Raw genomic sequence first — 15957 nt, forward strand, 5'->3', positions numbered from 1 at the left:
ATTTTCATTAAATTTTAATATATTTTTTTTTGAACTGTTTTAAAAAATATGATCAACAAAATGGCTATCTTGGAAATTTAATAAACTTATTTGCCTAAAAAAGTTTTTTGAAAATTTCAAATTTCTAAAAAAAAAAAAAAATCGAATATTATGTTATTTAATCAGAATATCCATACTTATGACTGTAAAAAAACTGCATTTAAAAATATTGATTTTCCACGGAGATACTAAGGGTGATACGGGACTTCTGGGACATACTGTATAGTTATCAACCTTTATCAAACAATAAAAAAAAGAAAGTCAACATTTTATGTGCGTTTAAAGTTAAAATTTTTATAACATTGGATATTCACTCGATTTCTCATGTAGCGATTTTCTTTTTTTGTACCGTAGACACTTTGGATTTATACCATATTTTTATTTTATCAATTTCTACACTTGATAACATTTTTCTAAAGACAATTTTACAAACATTCAGTATATAATTAGTTTTAAAATTATAAATGTTGAGATGATCATAAATAAGTTTTGGTGAGAGGAGTATTGACTAGCAGAGAAGATATTTTAATAAAGCAATAATTGTTTGCTCTAATTTAACAGTATGAGAATGGTAAGTACTTCCCCAGAAAGGTTATATACCATAGTTAATAAACTACTACTAAATTTGGTACTAAAGTTTTATTAATTTTTAAATGTGAATGCTATTGTGCATTTTAATCGTTCATTGAGTATAAGTCTAAATATTTAACTTACAATCTTTTTTACTTTCTTACACAAGAGTTTTCTTGCAGAACAATATTAATAAAATCATTAGAGGAATTGTATATTTTAAAAATCATTAATTATTTATCACTTAAAGTATAATTTATTCTGATTTTTTGATCAGTAGGAGTACTTCTTATTCCAATGTATTCTAACTTTTTAAGAAGAACCACAGTATTTTATAACCCAGTCGAACACTTGATATCTGACTTATCATAAATACATTTAGTTGAAAAGTAAAGTGCATCATTGGTAGATGGCCTATTTATAATTTCCAAATTGATTACTAGGTACCAAAAAAATGATATGGTAATGTCATACCCTCAAAAATGATAAAAAAAAATATTGGGTGAAAGCATTTTATCTATGTTGCTCGCGGTTCTAAGAAAGAAAACAAATATTGCGCTGACATCCTCTTAACTTAAATAATAATATCGACAATAAGCTTAGTACTGTTATATCAAATTTAAGTTCAAACCAAATTCAATAGTAATAAAAGTTCATATGAATTATATGTTTTTGTTTTTTATAAAATTACATATGAGAAATCTTAAGCTATAAAAATACATTTTACAATTTTTTAACTATAAAATAATTTGCACATTTTTATGATTTTTATGAAGTTTGACAAAATTTGAATGATTCTAAAAAAAATGGAATAACATATCATTAATATTTTTGAGTTGCTATTTTAATAACTTATGTATTAACTTATTGTATTAAATTTCAAAGTTTTTTGACCAAGCAAAAAAATTTTTATTGACTAATCAAAAAAAAAAATATTTATAAAAATCATTATTGCTATAAATAGCTCAAAAAGAGTAAAAATATTTTTAAAATTTTATCACCTACATTAAATGCCAACACAATTTTTTACCGTAGGTAGTATTTTTGTAATTTTTTATTTAAATTTTTATTCAATATAAACAAAAACAGACGCATTGAAATAACCCCTTCTAAAAGATATATGTTTTTTTAAACCGCTGTATACACCGCTGAGTAGTGGAAATGGGAACTATTGGTAAGAGAAAATCGGCGCCAGTATACATCCACTTTCCCACCAGAAAATCAGTTGAAAATCAAAGCATTATTTAATATATAATAACTTATCGTATCAACATACAACTCGACATACAATAAAAAAAAAATCACACATTGTAAAACAATACATTCATCCCCTGCTCATAATCTAAAATTAGAGTTTTTTTTTCATAAATTTTATTAAAGGTAATTAGAAATATAACCTTGTAGGTGTCCAAACAAAAACGTTTGTTATTATAAAGTATTGCTATATTTGATTGACATTAATTAGTAATTATCTATACTTAACTGCTATTAGTATTCATTTCTTAAGCTCTATACTCTGTTCTTACCCAAAGTGCTCACCGGTTCTGCACACTTTTTTCCCCTTCCACCGGTCACTACCTATTCCTCTATGTGGGGGATGCCCGCCACCGGACAGAAACAGGTAGCCATCCGGTGTGCCCTTATTTGGTACACAGTATAGTTCTGCTTTTAATATCATTGTTACAATTTTTACCTCTACATTTAGTTTTAACGACAATAATATAAATTACTCAAAGCCCGACGTTCCTATGAATGTAACTTTGAATAGTAATGTGGCTGGTATCGAACCTTGTGGTATGCTATCATTTAATGTTCACAATTTATTTTTTGTTGTCCTAGAATCTTGGAAAACTGTAAATTTCCTGCTTATCGACATATTGTTAATAAGTTTAGAGTTTCAACTAAGGACAGCTCTATTCTTCTTGTCCAGTTTTTAAAAGCAACCATCTTAGTTTCTTTAAAGTTAATACTTAATTGTATCATAATATACGAATACATATGTACATGCAATTTGAAAATACTTATATCACTAAAATATTTATTAACCTCATATTATATTTTAATTTGTAGTTGTACATTAAATTTGTCAATAACTAACTGTTTCTAATATTCAAATTTTTTTTAATGAAACATATGTTTAAATTTTAAAGGACCACACTTTGGGAAATGGACCTCGCTGTTCTGTGAAAAATTGTTTAAACCGCTATTCGAAAGATCTTAGTTTCTATGGCTATCCTAGTGATTTCACACTTAGAAAAAAGTGGTTTGAAAAATGCGGATTACAAGTTGATCCCACTAAAAAATTAAAAAGTAATGTAAGAGTATGTCGTGCTCATTTTGACGATGATTGCTTCATGACTAACAGAAAAAATAGATTAAGACCTGATGCTATTCCTTCATTATTTTTAGATAACGGTAAGAAACAAATTATTAATAATTTATTAATTTATTTTGTATTAACCTTTTTAATTATTAATTAGCGTACCTACTATTAGTATAGCTTAGGTAGGTAGTTAAAAGGTTTTACTTTGTTATGAAATATAATAATCATTAAACTTTTTATTTAAAAAATAAAAGTAAACATTATTGTACTATAAACTTCCTATGCTTTAATATAAGAAAAAAATGATAGGTTAGGCCACCCTATTTCTATGCTTAAATTATGAATGTTATATTCAAATTCTAATTTTTGGAATAATTAAATACTATTAAAGGACTTATTTTGAATCCTTGAGATATTTTAGTACCCCTTAAAGATGGTTCTTTGACAAAACAAAATTCTGTTTTTCAACTAAGAATTTTAATGTATTTAAATTTTAAATCAAAAATTCAAGTGATTAGTTTTTAAATTATATAACTGTGTACTAAAGATAATATGTCTATGGTTATTGGTTATGGGTTAAGTAGATATGGGGGCTTAGACAATTTGAAAAAGTATGTGTCTATCAATATAAATAATTTGTAAAAATGATCCAAGTATAATAAATACTACATGTAATATTACATAATATAAATATAATTATTTATATTTTTATAAAACCAATTTTAATTGGGTTATTATTCTTGAAATATATATTATAATAATTCAGAACCACTCATTAGAATTTTGATTTAGATACATCAACATTTTCAAAAAAATCATCCGCTATCTAATTTGTAGTAAAAAAGGAGTGAGCATGATTAAAAAATCACTATCTATAAATGATTATAATAATATATAGTGTATATTTATACCTAAAATAATAATAAAAACTGATTACTTATTTATTTTTCAGTTCTTTTTACTAAATACATATGCGTAATTGTTTTGGGTCTTTAGTCTCCTCATGTTTACACCTAATGAAAATAAATAGTTCAATTTCTAAAATATGATTTATAATTTTAACAGATATAATAGATGCAAGAAATATTCCATCAACAAGTTCGGCTGTCAGTAGTGGGATCATTCGTGTAAATAAACCATCGCCTATTAAAAGTAGGATTTATCGTTTCAATAAATAGTTCAATTTCTAAAATATGATTTATAATTTTAACAGATATAATAGATGCAAGAAATATTCCATCAACAAGTTCGGCTGTCAGTAGCGGGATCATTCGTGTAAATAAACCATCGCCTATTAAAAGTAGGATTTATCGTTTCAATAAATAGTTCAATTTCTAAAATATGATTTATAATTTTAACAGATATAATAGATGCAAGAAATATTCCATCAACAAGTTCGGCTGTCAGTAGCGGGATCATTCGTGTAAATAAACCATCACCTATTAAAAGTAGGATTTATCGTTTCAATAAATAGTTCAATTTCTAAAATATGATTTATAATTTTAACAGATATAATAGATGCAAGAAATATTCCATCAACAAGTTCGGCTGTCAGTAGCGGTATCATTCGTGTAAATAAACCATCGCCTATTAAAAGTAGGATTTATCGTTTCAATAAATAGTTCAATTTCTAAAATATGATTTATAATTTTAACAGATGTAATAGATGCAAGAAATATTCCATCAACAAGTTCGGCTGTCAGTAGCGGTATCATTCGTGTAAATAAACCATCGCCTATTAAAAGTAGGATTTATCGTTTCAATAAATAGTTCAATTTCTAAAATATGATTTATAATTTTAACAGATGTAATAGATGCAAGAAATATTCCATCAACAAGTTCGGCTGTCAATAATGGGTTTATTGGTACTAATAAACCATCTTGTTCGTCTACAAATTATGTTGCAAATATAAATTCTAAGGAAACTCCGTTATTTGTTTATATTGAGTCAGTTACTCGTTCTGCTAAGGTTTAAAGTATAATATATTATATTTAACTAGGTATAAGAATAATAATTTTTTATTTTCTTCTTTTCTTTTATCAGCTTTCAAGGCCACGGGAGGCCCATAGCTACGAAAGAAACTTCCTTCCATTTCTCTCTATCTTGCGTTACTTATTTAAAGTAATCATCCCTAGTTGTCTTTTTTTCTTGTTAAATTTGCAACAAAAAATAATTTATGTTATCCGAAATATTTTGTTTTTATTTAAAATTAAGAAAAACTAATGGGAACAATTAACCTATTACCTAGGTACCTGCCATAGACTTATAATATATTGACCGCACATTATGCTCATTTTGTGTGTAACACTTTAAGCCAACATATGTGCGGGAGAGACCACTGAACTGTTATTGTTCAGTGAGAGAGACAGACTCTGACATTACAATTTCAAGGAGTTGATAGACAATTTGTACATTACTCCTTGAGATTGTAAATATATATAATTATTATAAAATTGCTTATAATCTCCTCCTAGAAAAAGTAATGACAATCTGTCTCTCTTGCACATATGTTGGCTTAAATATATTTCACTAAATGCGCGGTCTATATATTATAAGTGTACTATGGAACCTGCACATTAAAATATTAAATATTAAATAGCAGAACATAATATTATATATTTAATACATTTTATTTCAAAAACACATACAATTATAGTACAAAATTTAATTTAATTTTTATTTAGTCAATTCATCTATTACTTTTACAGCACTAATTGTCAATTGGAATGTATTTGATAGATATTTCCATTGTCCATGTTAATACAAAATTGATAATATTTTAGTAAAAATGTGTAAAACCCATCCGTGGATTGTATTATTATTTCTTAAAACTTTTTCTAATGCAGTACAATTTATTATTAGCCACACGGACATACTGGTGTTTCCGTAACGTTTTTATCTGCGACGATGTATGATTATTGATAACTGAATACTGATTACCTAGTCATTAGTTTAATAGTGTGCTGTTGGTCGTTGGATGTGACAAAATAAAAATTAACAAGATCCTAGCCATTTTTTTTTTATGTTTCCTTGTATAACGCTCTAACACTAAGAACGCTATTTTAAATAAAAAATTTACAAGTCCTAGGGGAACCTCAAATTACCCCCTGTATGCGCCCCTGAACGTAATGTGCATTAGATATTGTTAGTTTTTACTTTTTAGATTCTAAAGAAAACTATGAATACGTTGGTTTTACAATAATAGGGTTTTTATACTTGTTTCTGTGCAATTTCTAATAAAATAGATAGAATTTAGTATTTAAAAAACATACAAAGTTATCAAAATTACATTTTAAACATCTAATATTCATAAAAAAAACACTGATAACTTTCCGTTGTAAATATTAATATCATAAATATTTTTGATTTCTGAGGAAGGAATAAGATCATTAGTAACGGAATTAAAATCAGAGACCATATTTATTTAAAGGTTAATTAATAACTTATATACCATTTTTAAGTACTCCTTGTTTACTAGTTACTCATTAATTTTAGTAAATCATTAGAATAAAAAATTGCTACTTTCATCTTGCTTAACAAAAAAATTTCCTTCGGTACACCACTTGATTCGTAATATTTTCAGGATCTAACAAACATTCTGGTTTCAAAGAAAAGTTTCCTATTAACTGCAGTTAGGGATTCATTGATATAGATGTTTTTATTGTAGATTTTCCATTTTTATTTTTCTACAAAATCATTAAATTATACAATTATAATTGGATACAATCCCATTTTGGTAGGTCTACGGAAATCTAATGAAATATTTTGTTTTAAAAATTTGATATTCAATGATTTTGCAATGTTTTCAAGTATATTGAATACATTTTCGTTATTAGTAGTAGGAATACCTTGAATTTTAATAATATTTCTCAATAAAAATTGATTATTATCATTAGGGCTCTTTACTTCATGCACTAAAAATTGTCAAAATATGCATATATATGCCCTAACATTTTTAAATTATGCACTCAAAATATGTATTATGTAAAAAAATCATGAAAAAATTCAAATTCCTCCACAAAATTTTGCAAACGGTCCGCAACTGTTTGTTTTTCTTTCGGCATTGTTCAAATAAAATTTGAATAATGTTTACAGTACCTATACCTCCCATGAAAACACTAAAAAAGGAAATTGAACAGACAAACGCATACGACTCATACGAGTAAACTCATCGGCGAGTGTAAGAAAACTATACTGTACCAATGTACAAAAAAATGCTGAATGGTGAGAAGCTGCCACTTTATACGGTGGAGGATGGTAGTGGTAGCGATTTCATTGTTTCCGCGATATTTCGTAAAATGCATAATATAGAAATAAGTATGTACTAGGACACTAGGTAGTCACATACTCACTGAATAAAAATAAATAAAAATACTATAATTTTGTAAACGGGAAAGTAAATTAGAAATTAGAAATTTTTCAAATATTTGTCTAAAAAATATTTTTATGAAATAATATGCACTAACGACTGTAAAAAATCGACTATATGCCAAATATGCCTTTACATCCAAAACATGCAAAAACATGCAGTATCAAACTTCATATTATTATTACCATTGTTATGAAACGGATTTGTATCGCAGTAAACATGTTTTCCTGTGTTGAACTTACAAGCCCTGATTATCATAATCATTTAATTAATTTTTTTCAATATATAAAGCAAGATCATTATTTTGTCGACAAAGTTCATTATGGTCAGTCTCAAGCGCATTTAGTTTTAATTTCTACATAATTTTTGATTTTATCCGTAATTTCATTAAATGTTTTAAATAAGAAAGTTCATAATTCCTTAATTTAAATTATCTCCGGTCAGATTAGAACTTATTTTAGTATTACATTATATATTTTATACAAACATAAAAGTAATTTATTTGATTTTATTAATTTAGGATCTTACTGGTGAATGTTCTGTACCCGGATGCATTACTAATATTGTTGAAGATGTTGAAGATATTTCCCTTTTCGCACCACCAATAGTAATTTTTTTAACCATTCATAAATATTGTTTTAAAATAATTTTTGATGTCCACTCATTGTAGTTTTTATTGCTTATTTTTTAGGAATTGGTAGATCGTTGGAGTTCAATTTTAGGTTTGGATTTGACTATAAACAGTATTGTGTGTGAAAGGCATTTCAAACCCCAGGACATACTTCGTCCCAAGTTATTGGTAAATGATGTAAATTCACAAGTAAAGGTGTTAGCACCTGTTTCTATGCCAGTACCAGTAATGAATGCTGTGCCGGAATCGAGAACCTATTGTTCTATACCTGGATGTACAATTAATAATGTTGAAAATGTTGGAGATATTTCCCTTTTCACACCACCAATAGTAATTTTTTAACCATTCATTAATATTGTTTTAAAATAATTTTTGATGTCCACTCATTGTAGTTTTTATTGCTTATTTTTTAGGAATTGGTAGATCGCTGGAGTTCAATTTTAGGTTTGGATTTGACTATAAACAGTATTGTGTGTGAAAGGCATTTCAAACCCCAGGATATACTGTGTCCCAAGTTATTGGTAAATGATGTAAATTCACAAGTAAAGGTGTTAGCACCTTTTTCTATGCCAATACCAGCAATGGATCCTGTGCCGGAATCGAGAACCTATTGTTGTATACCTGGATGCACAACTAATACTGTTGAAGAGGTTGAAGATATTTCCTTTTTCACACCACAAAATGTAATTTTTATAACCATTCATAAATATTATTTTAAATTAATTATTGATGTGCGTTCATTGTTGTTTTTATTGCTTATTTTATAGGAAGAAGATGTAATTGAGTGGAATTTAAGTGTATGTGTAGAACTTACTAAAGACAGTGCTGTGTGTGAAAAGCATTTTAGACCTGAGGACATAGTTCATTCCAACTTATTGACAAATGGTATAAATTCAAAAGGAAAGTCATTAGCACCTTTTGCTGTGCCAGTTACAATAATTTCATTGGAACCCCAAACAGTGACGCAAAATTGTTCTTTACCTGGATGCGTAACTAATAACATGACTGAGCGTACTGAAGATATTTGCCTTTTCGCACCAACAATAGTAATTATTTTAATTATTCAGAAATATTGTTTTAAAATAATTATTGATGTCCGTTCATTGTTGTTTTTATTGCTTATTTTCAGGAGCAGGTAGAAAAGTGGAGTTCAGTTTTAGATTTTCAATTGACTGAAGACAGTAAAGTGTGCGAAAGGCATTTTAGACCCCACGACATGCTTCAACCCATGGTAATGTACGACGGTGTTTATCAAAAGGTCAAATCATTAGTGACTGGTTCTTTGCCATTGCCAAGGAATACTGAGCTATCAGCATCTAATGCTACACCATTTATACAACAATTAGAAACTAATGATGTGCCTGTATTGAGGACATGTGATGTTAAATTCAAAAGACATAAACCTGATGAACTGTTGTGTACAAAAACAATCAAAAATAATGTGCTAGGTATGTAAAATATTCTTACAAAAATTAGTTGATATGTATGTGATCAATTATCTAAAATCTATTTTTATTATTTTTTTTTAAAAAAAAGTTAATAATAATTTGTTCATACATTTATTTATTATATTTCTATGTTTTATAGATAAATCATTATCGACTACCAGTAAAATGTTTTCGTCAAAAAATGCAAATAAAGAGTTTACTGCGGTTACAAATGAAACACATGAATACAATACAACTCCTGATTTAGATCCAACATTAAAATCAAATACTGCAAACTCAGTTGATTTTTCGGTTGTGAAAATTGAGCCACTGGTTGTTGATAATTTACAAACAAATTTGGAAACTGAACCAGAACAGCTATTACCAGATTTAGGAACAAAACTAGTTGAAGATGATAATATACTTCCATTATCTTCAATTGATGATTCTTTATCGATATCATTAACAAAACTAAAAAACATCTCAGCTAATAGTTCGTTGTCCGTTACCTTGGAACCAATAGCAAATTCTAAAATGACAGAACCATCAGTAGATTTATATTCAAAAGTATCTCCTAAAAGTTCCATGTCCATTACATTACTACCCAAACATAATCTCCCCTCGACCACAAATAACAGTTCTCCATCTGTTAGTTTAACACCTTGTCTTCCATCGACTTCAAGTAGTTCTGTATATAATACATCACAACAAAGTTTGTCACAGTATAAACAGAAAGAAACTTCAGCCTTTAAAATGCCAGTTAAATTGTCTTCTAATACTGTTGAAATAAAGATGCCAGTAATTTCAAAATGTGTTTCATTAGCCGTACATTCGGATACTGATGATTCTAATCCATATATAATACTTGATGATGATGATGATGATGATGATGATGATACTGAAACTGAAGATTTTATAGAGAAAGATTACGGATTCATTTATGAAATTTCTAAAACTATAGTACTTCCTACTTTACATTGGAAGATTAAACATGATAGATCACGAAATTCAACTGTTTTTTATGAAGAAGACGATTTGTATGAAACTGTAAAAAACATTACTTTTGATAATAGCCTTTTGCCAAAAATACAAGTATATGGCATGAAATACAAATATAATAAGCCTGTTAGAACAAAAAATGAATTACAAAATCTTTTAGAAAAAATAGATTTTGTGGCAAAATGTGAAGGTGTTTATTTAAGTAGCCATAAAAAGTGTATTGGTTATTATGACAAAATTACAGAATATGTTACTTCGTGTTCTGCCTGTCAAAAATTGCTCAAAACGACTGAATCTATGACTAAAACTGCTGAAAGTCTTGAACAAATAGTGAGTTTCTAAATCCTAACACAAAACACTCATTATTTCAAAAATTATTAATACCTAATTTTAGAAATATTTTTTTTCCATATTTTTAAGTCATTGAGTAACAACTTTATCTTTGTAACAAAATAATATATTATTTACTATTTTTGATCATTATTTTTAAATTGTTAACTTTTTTGTGATAACTTTCATTTTTAGTTCCATATTCTAAAGTTGATTGATTTTTGGTGTACTTAGATATATTCCAATTGAATTTTAATATAACAAGTAGTTAATTCATTTAATATTAAAACTTAAACAAACTTAAGTGGAGCGTGACATCCTTACAGGCTAAAGAGTTCTACACGGTCTGGTCTATACTGGTCCAGTCTTTGTGTAAAGCAATTTTATATGGTTCGGTCCCCTCGTCTAAAAAAAAAAATATTCTGATCCAGTGATCTTACTGTTTTTACTTCTAAGCCAATTTAATATTATAATTTTACATATTTATATTACTTGGTGATAAATAACATAATAATATGTTATTTTAACTATTTTATCAGTCCACTCCAGTTTATAAAAAACAGACCGTGCAGAGCAGAGATACCCAATTTAAACTTTAAATACTTATAAGTTATAATGAACAAACTACTGGTTTGAAATTTAATTTTTTATAGATCATAATACTCTGAATAATATTATGATTTGGAATATGAAATTTAAAATGTATATTTTAATTCAATAAGTAAAAAAAACCTTCTTATAGTATACAAATAGCAGTAAAAATATTGTTTAATTTACGTTTTCAAATTATTTAAATGAAATAATTTCAAAACCGTTTGTTTTCTGAAAGAATGAGTGTCTTACATTGAATGGATAAAATAGTATATTTTAATTATATTTTATTTTATAGATCTCTGAACGGACAGCAAGAGTGTTAGAACTTAGACGAAATATGGAAAATATGGAAAATAATAAAATAAATTTCAGCCTTATAAATTCTATGACGGTATGTCGTCGTTAATTGTATATATTAATTGTATTTACTATTTAACTATTTTTAATTATATTTATTAGACATTTTTACTTTGATTAAAAACTATAATTGTAAACCATGAACTGTTCTCAATTTTTAAACTGATGTTGGAATCCTGTAATATTTATACATGGTATTCTGTATTTTAAAACAGAATCAAAATTTTAATCGCTAAATGTTTTTTATTAGATTTATTTATTTAAAGTTTAAACACACCGTCCTAGAGGTTTAAAGAGTAAAGTTATAGTTATCATAGTTTTACAAGAGATTATATCTAAATATTGAATATTACTTAAACAGAGAAGATAAAAAAAAAACCATTTAGGTTTAACTAATAATTCTATTATATAATTTAGTTAAAATGGCGTATTAAATGAGTAGATTAGATATTATTGTCTTTATTTTCTAAATGTCAGACATTAATTATAAGTAAAGCACCTACTTGATTGGGATAGACTTAAGGGGGGAAAGTCTCCAAGCCACTATTTATTTGTAGAAAACTATTTAGCTAAACTGTTTTTACTATAATAAAAATATACAAAATTATTATTCTTATTCTAATTCAACTTATTTCCCCCTGGAATGGTATAATTCCTGCAAACAAAAAAAAAATATTTAAGTCTTGTTAGGTTTTATTGACGAATTACTACTGCTTTATAGTTTATACCATATTTTTAACAATATCGATAAACAATCTATATTGTTACATCTTACACGCAGTGACGCTAAATTCCTTTAAAAACGGTGATTCTTCGTTCAACTGTCCAAGAACCATGAAAAGCGCTAAAATATTAAAATTGTCAGATCATATATTTTGTTTTCTCAGACCCATGTGCAACATAGATCCAACACATTCATGTAAAATAATTTTTTTTAATGATTTTTGAGTAACTTTAAGCCATGACACACCTGTAACATTTTCTGTTACGCCGTAACACCGTTCCCACCAGTTGTCGGTAAATTTAGCCGCATCAAAGGATTTTACGCGCAAATGTGTGTACACAGCTTTAGAGTGAAATCACATAAAGGCTTTTACAAAATTGATAGAGGATAACAACATTTATGGGTTATAGCCCATTTGGCTCCCTTTTCGACTACACAAATTCCTTCCCACTTATTAAGTATAAGTATTAAGAACTGTTTCAAAATAGGTATAGTTAAAATGTAGTGTTTTTAAAATGTTATATCATGCAAAATAAACTATGAAAAATTGTTGTCGAATAATGGAGCTGTTTTGGGAATTACGTATTCGTGAAACCTTTTACGACGAGCCATTTGAGAACCAATTAACCAACAAACAATAAATTGATGGAAGCTGTTTGCGTTGAACCGCATTTATACCACATTTATGTTATCATTGAGTGGATATTCACTCCACTCAAAATTTATATATTATTAAATTTTATCTATTCTATGGATAAGTATATAGTTTTCAAAAACAATTTGAGTTAATTTGTTGAAATGTGCATTTTCCCTGCTGTGCAAACTATGGAACAGTATGGCGCAGGACTAGAGATGTAAGATTGGAAATTTTATTTTTTCTGTATTTTACTTAACATCATTAATGTTTAAGGTTGTACTGTTAGTATGTAGTTAAATGTTTATTATTTAATTAGGAATTAAACGACTGTAAATATGAACTAAAATTGATTTAATTAATTTAAATTTATTTATTTATTATTAAAGTATTATATAGGTACCTGCATGTTAAATAATAAATATTTATCAATAATTAATTATAAATAGTTCTGACTTATGGTCTTGTGTTGAAACTAGGTAGGTAGGTACACTATAATTTGTAATTACTAATAAAAAGCAGTTAGTGTAAACTTAATCAATAAATGTGAGAAAATGTTTATACGCTCAACATATAATTATTACTGTAATATCCCGAAAAAAATTGTGATTATTTAACTCCTTTTGAGTATAATTCGCTATGCATATGGAAGCAAAATTATTCGTTAAAACCATATACAACGTTGCCAAACTGTATTCTGGATATAATGCAATATGACTTATTACCTTGTACCTAACTAGTAACTATTGCACATATTATTTACCAGTTTTAACTATTTTTAATTTTTACGTTACACTCTTATCGATATTTTCGAATATCGATCCATTTTGCACTTCATTACGACTCTCATTTTTCTCTGTTCATGCGTTCTGCTTACAAATCAAAGTATTATACTTAAGTTGCGAGTGTATAAAAATGGATTTTAAAATAATAAATACTACTAAAAATCGTGAATGTTTAATTTTTCGTAACTTTAAATTTCACTTTAGTAGAAATTTGGTTTCGGGAAATATAAGTTGCGTTGCGTCAAAAAAAATTTTAAAAAAAATTAAAAAAAATTTATAGTGCGTATCTAAAAACCAATTGTTCAAAATCAACACTAATCGATATCAAAGACAACCATGAACATGAGCCGAATACTGTTGAAGATTTAAACTTGCTGGAAGTTAGAGTTAAGTGCAAAAGAAAAGCATGCGAGGATTTAAATCTACAGCCAAATAGAATAATACGTACGGAGCTATCTTCATGTAGTACATCCAAATTCGCTTATATTAACAGTATTAGAAAATCTATATACCGTGAACGACGAAAAGTGCTGCCTCCCATTCCTAAATCATTTAATGAGGCAATAGCACAAACTTTCTGATTTACCAGTCTTAACAAATAAAAACGAACAATTTAAATTTGTTGATCGTGCAAACAACATTATATTGATAACGTGCAAATCTAATCTAAACTTTTTGCGCAATTATAATCCACACATATTTGGTGATGGTACATTTACTTATAAACCTTTTTATATTTATCAAGTGTACATGGTATATATGGCCGCTGACTCATAAAATAGCTATTCCCACCAACCGTGTCACTGCCTAAGTAAACCATCAGGCATCAATTGTAGTATAATTGAGTATAACTAAAGCAACGATTAAAAATAAGAATTTGACGAACAGAGTGGAAAAAAATTAACTACTGACAGTAACCTGACAAAGTAAATGATATGAGGTCAAAATAGTCGGGACCCCAAGGTATTACTCCCGGGTCCAGATTTTTCCTTCTTAACTGTATTACTATTATTTAGTATACCAACATGACTACATGGGTACACAGGTACACAGTATTAAAATATAATATTATTAGGCATAGGCCAACAAAATATTTCATCGTTTTAAAAAAATCAGTAGTTTTTTATTATTTTGAACTCATATATTATTATATTATACTTTAATACCTATTGTAAGTTGGATTCCTTACACAATTAGCAATCACCAATTTTATTGGGACTAGAATAAGGAATATTCATAATTCCTATCTACAACGTATTATATAATTTCGTAATATTATAACTTTAATTTTCTTGCATTTCTAAAAATTTCAAATTCATGCATTTAAATAATAATAGTATATAATAATATGGAATAGAGTAGGTATCTTATAATATTATATTTTATTCAAGCCTATTAAAAATCAACAATCTGTAGATTGTAATAGTACAGTACTATAATAATGTTTTATTGTCAGTCAATTCAATAGTTCTTATTTATCAGCTAACCAAATTAATACATTGTGCGTATCGTATTATAATATAATACCAGTTGTCGTGTTTGACTTATAGCTATATAATATTATATTCTCGTATGATCATGATGAATTGCGCAGAAAACCAATCCGTTAACTTTAAGTCGACCGAGACGGAAGTGATGCAAAGCGTATTTGCCGAATTGCGCGCGGCAAGTTTCCATGTTCCTGAACGGACGCTGTTGCAGTTTAGTCGGTACGTCACCGGACCATGCTCGATTAGCTGCCGATACCGGTCCGAGCCATACGTGACCGGACCAACCGCGATTAGCCACCTGCAGCAGTCCACTCCTGCAAACGTCACAGTACTTTGCCGAGGACCAAAATATGCTGGAGCAGACGACACCGCCACGGTGGAACAGCCGCGGGCAGAGAGCAGCCGCAAGCCGTCTGCCGCCGAGTCGATGGGCCTCGATCTGGTCGACCTACAGCCGGCTGCCACTAATTACCCGGAAATCCCGCTGCCACTACACCGCGCTGGCCCGTCAGTGTCCGTCGACCGTCCCCTTGTGCTCATCCCGGGCAACGTTGTCGAGGCTCCGAAAGTCCCGCCGCCATCAGATGACCGGACAAGACGAGACGAGACCGTGCTAGAACTGTCAACCGTTCCCGCGGCGCGTTCCGGTCAGGCAGAACTGGAACCGGTTACCGGTGACAGCGA

General features: G+C 28.4%; 1 protein-coding gene across 5 annotated transcripts; it reads left to right on the plus strand.

The window, feature by feature from the left end:
• The first annotated feature begins 2729 nt into the window (after positions 1–2729).
• LOC100165674 lies at positions 2730–11780 on the plus strand. 5 transcript variants are annotated; one of them, XM_029490900.1, is made up of 14 exons: positions 2730–3024; positions 3998–4084; positions 4146–4232; positions 4294–4380; positions 4442–4528; positions 4590–4676; positions 4738–4901; positions 7823–7909; positions 7994–8263; positions 8347–8616; positions 8701–8979; positions 9063–9381; positions 9521–10689; positions 11579–11780. In XM_029490900.1, exons 1-14 carry the CDS (start codon positions 2964–2966, stop codon positions 11687–11689), a joined length of 3165 nt encoding a protein of 1054 aa, XP_029346760.1. In that variant the 5' UTR covers positions 2730–2963; the 3' UTR covers positions 11690–11780. The 5 variants fall into 5 exon arrangements, with proteins under 5 accessions (XP_029346760.1, XP_029346762.1, XP_029346761.1 ...); XM_029490902.1 differs by lacking the exon at positions 4590–4676; XM_029490901.1 differs by lacking the exon at positions 4294–4380.
• The last annotated feature ends 4177 nt before the right edge of the window (positions 11781–15957 follow it).

The sequence above is a fragment of the Acyrthosiphon pisum genome, chromosome A2, assembly GCF_005508785.2.
Source record: "Acyrthosiphon pisum isolate AL4f chromosome A2, pea_aphid_22Mar2018_4r6ur, whole genome shotgun sequence".
In the NCBI taxonomy this organism is placed as follows: Eukaryota; Metazoa; Arthropoda; class Insecta; order Hemiptera; family Aphididae; genus Acyrthosiphon; species Acyrthosiphon pisum.